At 33.6% G+C, this 8192-nt stretch overlaps 1 protein-coding gene across 1 annotated transcript; it reads right to left on the bottom strand.

Moving 5' to 3' along the window:
- Window positions 1–6632: 6632 nt before the first annotated feature.
- Window positions 6633–7342, bottom strand: LOC149552880 (uncharacterized). Its single transcript, XM_089790243.1, has 2 exons — window positions 7315–7342; window positions 6633–7144 (listed from the first exon to the last, which is right to left on the bottom strand). The coding sequence occupies exons 1-2, from the start codon at window positions 7340–7342 to the stop codon at window positions 6633–6635; spliced, it is 540 nt and encodes a 179-aa protein (XP_089646369.1).
- Window positions 7343–8192: the final 850 nt, after the last annotated feature.

The following is an 8192-nucleotide window of genomic DNA, read 5'->3' on the forward strand; positions in this document are numbered from 1 at the left end:
CTCTAGACCACTAAGGAGATGGATATTAATTATTCTAAGTTGTATATGAGCCGACTTGACAATATGAATGATATAAGTATAAGGTCAAGTTGATAATTTGAAAAAGTGTAAGAATGCATGGATGATTTTGAAGACCTAATGATGCACTAAGGTAGTGAATTAGAAGGATAAGAAGAATATCATTGTGGAGCAAAGAAGATATATTCGATCAGGAAGGATCAAGTAAAGACATAATCGAGATCTGTAATCAGCAATTCAATTGCATTCAAATCAGGTCATCTCATTGTTACTCTCTAACCATTGTAGCAGTGACCTAAATCTCTTAATAGAATTGGCCTAACAATTATTTGTAAAACCTCTAACAAGGTGGCAGTTCTCTTGAATTTTCTAAAGACCTCTAACAAGGCCACTCTTAGCAGGGTGATTAAATCCTCTAACAGGGTCACACCTAATAGTGTGTTTTGTAACCTTTAACAAGGTTGGCTCCTAACAGAGCTCACTTCAGAAGAGTGAAAATAGTAACTAGTTGCAATTGGCAATTTTTCCTAAATTGAGTTTCCATATTAAATCTTGGTGTCAAATGTGTTCATGCTATTCACTTTTATGTGTTTGCATCTAATTTAAGATAATGGTAATCACGAAAAACATCTAAGATTTGCATGTTAAGTACTTACCAAGCACATTCAATATTTACCGAGTTACAACATTTTATGTGTGTTTACTGAGCATCTGCAATATTCAGTTTTAGAGTTTATTTTGTACTAACATTTAAGGGATCTGGGATATATTTTAGTAGTAACTAATTCACCCCTCCCCTCTTAGTTACTCCTCTTATATTTCTAACAATTGGTATTAGAGCTTTTGGTTCTTGCAGAGAAGGTTTCAAGGACCTAAACTAAAGATTATGATGTCTTATAGAAGAGAGATTTCCGAGCTAAACATAGACAATTTTGCAGCATGGCAGGGACTTATGAGGTTACATATAGCTACTATCAGTGACTCAGGGTGCAAATATCTTGATGTTGAATACAAGACTCCCACTAGAACATTATCAGTTGAAGATATTGTTGAAAAGAAGAATCATAACATCATGATGATTGATATTGCATCTACTTTTAGTTATGTTGAATTTGATGAAGTTAAAGACTACAAAACAACTCATAAGATATGGACCAAACTAAAAGACATAGATAGAGGAGATGACAATGTAAGAAGAGCTAAGATTGAAAGTCTTAGAGGTCATTTTGATCAAATGAAAATGAGAGAAGATGAGAACATTGCAAAATATGTGGAAAGAATCAAAGCAAGTATAAGTACAATCAAAGTATCTAGAGGAGACATTGAAGAGAAAACAGTTGTAATAAAGATACATATAACTCTTCATTCTATTTATGCAATTAAAGTGTCTGCTATTCAAGAGATGAGATGTGATCCAAATAATAAAATATCTTTGGATGCTCTAGTTGGAAGATTGATAGCTTTTGAGTTAGATAACTTTGATAACTACGTTCCTAGTTCAAAGATTATTGAGTCTACATTTGAAGCTAAAATCTCACTCAAAAAAGAGAGTAAGAAATATAGGTCCAATCAATTAGGAAGTGAAGAAGAAGAATTAAAAGAAAGTTCATATAGTGATTTGAAGTTGTTGAAGCCTTACTTGCAAGAAAGTATTCCAAAGGTAGAGGAAAATACAAAGGTAAAGTTCCTCTAATCTACTTTTCTTGTGAAGAAGTTGGTCACATTGCTACAAGGTGTCCAAATAGAGAAAATAAAGATGAAAAGAAAAGCAATAAGCACAATGGAAAGAAGGATTCCAAGAACTACAAGAACTACAAGGACAAGGGTAAGAAATCTTGTTTTATAGCTAAATATTTTGATAACAATGAAGATGAAATAGTATATATTGCTCTAAAGGATGAATTTGACAAGAAAGGAGATAAGATGGCACTTATCTCTCATGTTAGCAAAAATGATATATGGATTATTGACAATGGTTGTTCACATCATATGACTGGAGACAAAACAAAATTTGAGCACATAAAATATTATGTTGGAGGTAGTGTGAGGTTCAGAAACAATGAACCTGTTAAGTTTCAGGATTTGCACCCTACTGAGCTAGTAATGTTCAATAACCCTTACTTAACATGGGAGTCATTTCATTATGTGAGACTGGATAATGAAATGAAACCTTCGGATTCTAGGCCAGCTCCTTTTAGATTTTTCAGTGATAACCTCTAAAGCTTAATAAAATTGTCAGGGAAAAGGAAGAGAATACTGGAAGTAAACCTAAAACTTAAAGCTTAAACTAAGAAAAGGAGGTGATACACCAAAGTTATTATGAAGATATAACTCACATGACAGAGAGGATTATATAGATTATATGAAATGCAAATAAAACACAACTTCTTGTAAAGACTTGCACAGATGATTTATGATAAGGTTCCAGTACTGAAATGACAAAAGAAAGACAAACTAACATCTCACTTTGATCAATTTCACCTATAAACACATATCATTGGAATGAGACAGTAAAAATAAGGAATACGGAAAATTCTCAAGTTATTCTCTCAAATCACTCATAAACTGCACACAGGACTTGCAGAAAGAAAGCAGGCTTCAACACTTAACATAAAATAACATCATCACACTGTTGTCATTTGTATTATATCTCCAAAAGATGAATTAAGATTTTGCAATAAAGCTTAGGACCCTGAAAATGAGTCTCCAAAACTCCTTATAAAATTAGAACTCCCAAATGAGTTAGAAAAAACTCATTAAGTACAATGCCCAACTCCTTGGTCATATGCAGAATGATAGCCCCAAAAAGAGGACTTAATCAACTTTCATAATGAAGTCTTACCCCTGGGAAAACTCCATTATCTTATAAAGAACCCAATGACTCATTGATAACTGCCCTAAAAACACTCCAACAACCAATAAATCTCCTCCAGCTACCAAGGCAAAGTCAAATTCGACCCCAAAGCCTATATTCTCTCCTAGAAGGATTCACAATGTCTGCAAAAATTTAAAGACCATACTGGGAGAAAGATGACTGATTTCTTTTCTCTTAAACCATGAAGATAAGTTATTAAATGATTTATAACTTTATCATTTGATTATTTCCCTTTTACAACAAAACATTAATGCAAAACAAAACTCGCACCTCTCTTATTCTTTTATATTTTGCATTTTAAACAAAACAAAATAATATTAATGATAAGGTTGTATCACTTTAATATTATTTTGTCTATCATATATGAAAAATATAACACCATTTCCTTTATTAGGAAATACCCCCTTTTACAATAAAACATTGATGCAAAAATTAATCAAAGGGATAAAAATCCCAAACTGAAGCCCACGGATTTCAAAGAATTATGTAACTTTGAAAAGGCGTAACAAGCCTTTAACCCTAAAAAGATTTCACTTTACATATGCATCTTTCCTTGAAAAATCTGAAAAACTCGAGGGTTTGAAGAAAATGGAGAAATTTGTTGGTCTCTGAATCGCCATGAGAAGTATTTCGAGGCATTTTTGCTCCTTGCGCTATGAAAGTGTGATGTAGATTTAGCAAATCTTCATGAGAAAGATGTATTGGTTTGAAATGAAACCACCATTGGTACAATTGCTGGAAGGTAAGCTTGTGTTTAAACTATCTCCCATCTTGCTGTTTAGATTTCTTGTTTTGCTATTGGCATTTGGGAGTCTTAATGTGATTTTTTACATGATCTCGTATGCTGGAACCATGAGCTAATAAAACCCAAATGGGATTTCGTTATATGTCGCCATGTAATTTTGGAAGGATTTGCCATAAAAAAAAATGCCTTAGCAAGCCATGAAATGCTGGTATGGGTTTTAAATCAACCATTTTCTTACAAATTCTGAATGGTGTTTCCTTAATTAGATATAAGCATTTGTGCAACCTTCATTTTCATATTCACCATTCTTGCTACTTTTTCACAAGCCTTTGATAAAGTGCCACTGCTATATCTTTGAATCCATTGAGTAGAAGCGTTGCAAACCTTTTAACTCCATTTGCATTTTGGATGCTGAAATATACTATTGAAAGTTTTCTAGTTGTAGGAAAACTCATCTTTGAAACTTATAGTGCTGGCATTTTGTGGCCATATTTGTTCACATATCTTGATAATAATCTGCGACTTCATCTTTTGGATCTGGGTACCAAGTTTCAATCTAATGTTACACCCAGCTGTGCGGCTTCCATGTAGAGAACTTGACTTACATTATTTGCTCTCATAGATAAAACACTACTCTCACTGCTCTTTTCAGCATGATGACTCCATACAACAGGTATTGCCCTCTCGATGAACCATAGTCACATTTACAAATATCCTTGTTCCAAGGAAAACATTTCATTCAGTTTAGAATCTTTTGGTGACCCGAAAGTGTAGTCCATTCCTGGGTTAATAGTAAAATGTTCTTTATTAACATATTGCTGGAGCAATAGTTTAGTAACATTTTTCTATTGCTCCTGTTACTTGCACTACTAATGAACATATGACTGTAATATATATCTGTTGTGCTATTTTTGTTCTTTATCTTCACATTCTATTTTGAATTAAGACCAACATATGAATTTGGTGGCAAATGAATTGATCATTGAATGATAATTGCAAATCTATAATTCATGTAGAATTGATTGCTTTGGTTCCAAGTTCTTCAAATCTACAAAAGTTGAAGTGGCATTTTGTTTAAGAAGAAACCATAGATTGTTAGGAACCTGAATCTGTGCATCTGTTATCATCAGATAATTCCCACTTTCTCATGCTTATAACAATACAATGATATTGTGTTTATCATTTTGTTTGAATTTATTCCATAATCCAAAAATGCTTTTGCTGATAATGCATTTTTTACTACCAACAGTCCATCTTATTGGTTTGAAACAACTTCTCCTTTAAAGTCATAATTGCAAATGTTTAAAATTGAAGTTGAGATATATTTTGATTTTAATTTACAATTCCAGTTTCTTAAAAGCTTCATCTTAATTGCAGTAGTTATCTCGTAGAAAACTTTTATTAACACCTCCTCTCATACATCTGCATCTTGAGGCTTTGTGATAGATTTTTCCTGTAGCATACTTCCATTTCAATAAATATTCCTTAACTCTTAGCATACCTTGAAGCATTTTCCCTTAATGATCTCTTATGCTTTCCTACAATAGGCACACTCTTGTAATCTGTGATGTTAACCATTATTTATTGCTGTAATTTTGTAGTATCTTACTTAGTGAGGTTCGAGCACGGGCTCGTGAAACTCACAAAATAACTTTTATTTCTTCCAACTTCTTTTCTTTTGTAGTGAATTGCATCAACAGATAGAGTATGTGTAGTTGTAAAGATAGGGAGTTATTGCTTAGATCCTTCGAGATCTAACATTAGTTGTTTCATGTTTTTCTTGCAGCTGCTAGAGATCATGGAGCTCAGAGCTGGAGTCTACTGTACCAGCAAAAGAGTGCATAACCAGTCAAAGCAACATGCAATGACTGGTTATCTCTATGCCTATTTCTTTCATGCATATGTATCTCTTCATGTATTTCTTTATGAAAGAAATGTAGTATAGTGAGCTATACTCACGGCTTGTGTGAGATCTTTTTTCGTTCAACATATTAATTCATCTCATTGTTTGAAAACATCAATGTATATTTGAAAGTAAATAAATACAAAGACATTTCTATTTTTTGAATGAAATGAATGGCACTTCTGTACTTTTATTGCATGTATGCTTAAAATTTTACACGTGCAAAATTTTAGTAACATTTTTGGCAACTTCTGCTGTATGTCTGCTTGCTTGACATTTGACCAGTGTTTAAATTGTCCTTATTCATTGAGCATAGAGTCTAATTATGCAATCCTAGCACCTAAACCTAACACAAAGGGAATCCTAAAGTTGCTGGTTCAGTTTTGAATGTATGTTCGTCAATTTAATAAGACTCAAATTTTTTATCAAATTGATGGGTATGCCGGGTCAAAACTCAAGTATCAACTTTAGGAGTTGAACCATCATAGTCGACCATTTGGTTGGCGTATGTGTAGATATATGGACTTATGTAACTATATGTATGCAACGTATGCATGAATATGCAGATATGTATAGCTGACAACCAGACATATTTATTGTTAGCGATATGTATGTGTGTATGTGTGCGTATGCTAGATATGTGCATGTATGTAGGCACACATATCTATGCATGCATGAATGAAATGGGCTGATATGATTGTAAAACAACATAAACCAACAACTAAACTAACCTAGACTACCAAACCAAAATAGAACAGAAAACAAAACAAAACTAAATGCAGATGCATTTATTGAAAACAAGGGAAACTATCCTAGTATGTACAAGGTAGGACTGAAACTCATACCTCAAAAAATGGTTTGAGGTGGATCCCTTTCACAGGGATTGGTAGTACATCTCCTTCCATGGAAGCAAGCTAGTAAGCATTATGTTGTTTACAATCAACAATCTGAAATGGCCCAACCCACATGTGATCAAATTTATTGTGCTGGCCTGGCCTGCTATTCAAAACATCCCATTTCAATACCATGTCTCCAACATGGAACTCTGGAGCTCGAGCTCTTTTATCAAAGTTTCTCTTTATCTGTATTTGCTAATACTCCATGGTTTCCATGGCCTTTTTCCTTGTCTCCTCCAACTCCATCAGTTTATTAGCACACCACACTAAAATAGGGTCATCTTCCTCAGACAAAACCAGCTGTGTAGCAAGGTCAAGTGCAGGTAATTCTGTTTCAATGGATAATCTGGCTTCTTTCCCATAAACAAGCCTATAAGGAAAATTTCCAATAACTTGCTTTGGAGTAATCCTGTCAACCCATAAGGTAACTTTCAACTTTGAATGCCAATCCCTCTTATTCTCTTGCAAATTGTGCTTAATAATGCTTATAAGGTTCTTGTTTGAAGACTCCGCTAATCCATTACCTTGTGGGTAATAATTAGAGCTAGTGCTAAGATAAATCCCATGAGTAAAGGCCCAATCAGTTATTTTCATTCCAATGAAAGCAAGCACATTATCTGAGATTATAGAATCAGGTACTCCAAACCTATTCACAATGTCATCATAAAAACTTAGGATTGCTGTTTCATTTGTGTCCTTTAACGCTGCTGCCTCAGTCCAACACGTGAAATAATCAGTGGCTGTGATAATTCACTTGTGACCGGCACTAGATAGAGGGTTAATGGGCCCTATAAAATCAACTCCCCACTTCTGAAAGGGCTATTCTATTTTAATTGGCTGCAAAGGCAAAGCTGGCAGCCTTTCTTTTCCTACAAACATAACACATTTAGTGCATTTTCTGACATGTGCGTGACAATCCTTGAACAAATTAGGCTAGTAATAGCCTGCTCTTAGAATCTTATAAGCTATAGTCCTTGGAGAAAAGTGTCCTCCTGAATGACCATCATGAAATTCGTGCAATATTTGAGCAATCTGATCTAAATCTATAAAATTGCATCTCTCAATCCACAGTAGAGGAAAAATATGTGGCAGCAACAATTAATTGTTCTAACATTGTTTTGTTCAAACAACTATTGGAAGGAATGAAGATAGTGATCAAAGATATAGTAGTCATATATTGTGATAACACTAGTGCAATCAATATATCAAAAAACTTAGTGATGCATACTAAAACAAAGCACATTGCTATAAAATATCACTTGTTAATAGAATTGGTGCAAGATAAAGAAGTCAGATTGAAATATGTAAATACAAAAGAACAAATATTAGACATATGTACCAAGCCATTACCTAAGTATGCATTTCTATATCTAAAAGGTAAGCTAGGGGTCATTCCCCTATCTGAAGCTCACTAAATGAATTTTGGTGATGCATCAACCAGAGCAAGTTGAAGATCAATCAGTTGGTGTAGTACTAACAAGGGCATATTGCAAATGAATCAGTACTTAAGGTACATTGATATTAAAAGAATGATTGTCTTTGGCATGTATTGTTAAGGAGGGAGAAGTTTACTATCATATCTCAAAAGAAATTTTAATTAGAAAGAGAAGTTTTCTGTAAGAGGGAGAAGTTTGCTATCATAGAAACTTCTAAGAGGGAGAATGAAATTGGCAGAAGTTTCCTAACAGAGGGAGAAACCAAAGGAAAAAAGAGTTCATATTAATAGAAATTTTTTTCAAATGTAAATCAGAATAA

The sequence above is a fragment of the Cupressus sempervirens genome, chromosome 6 (assembly GCF_028749045.1).
Source record: "Cupressus sempervirens isolate cs-2001-9-10 chromosome 6, ASM2874904v1, whole genome shotgun sequence".
Lineage (NCBI taxonomy): Eukaryota > Viridiplantae > Streptophyta > Pinopsida > Cupressales > Cupressaceae > Cupressus > Cupressus sempervirens.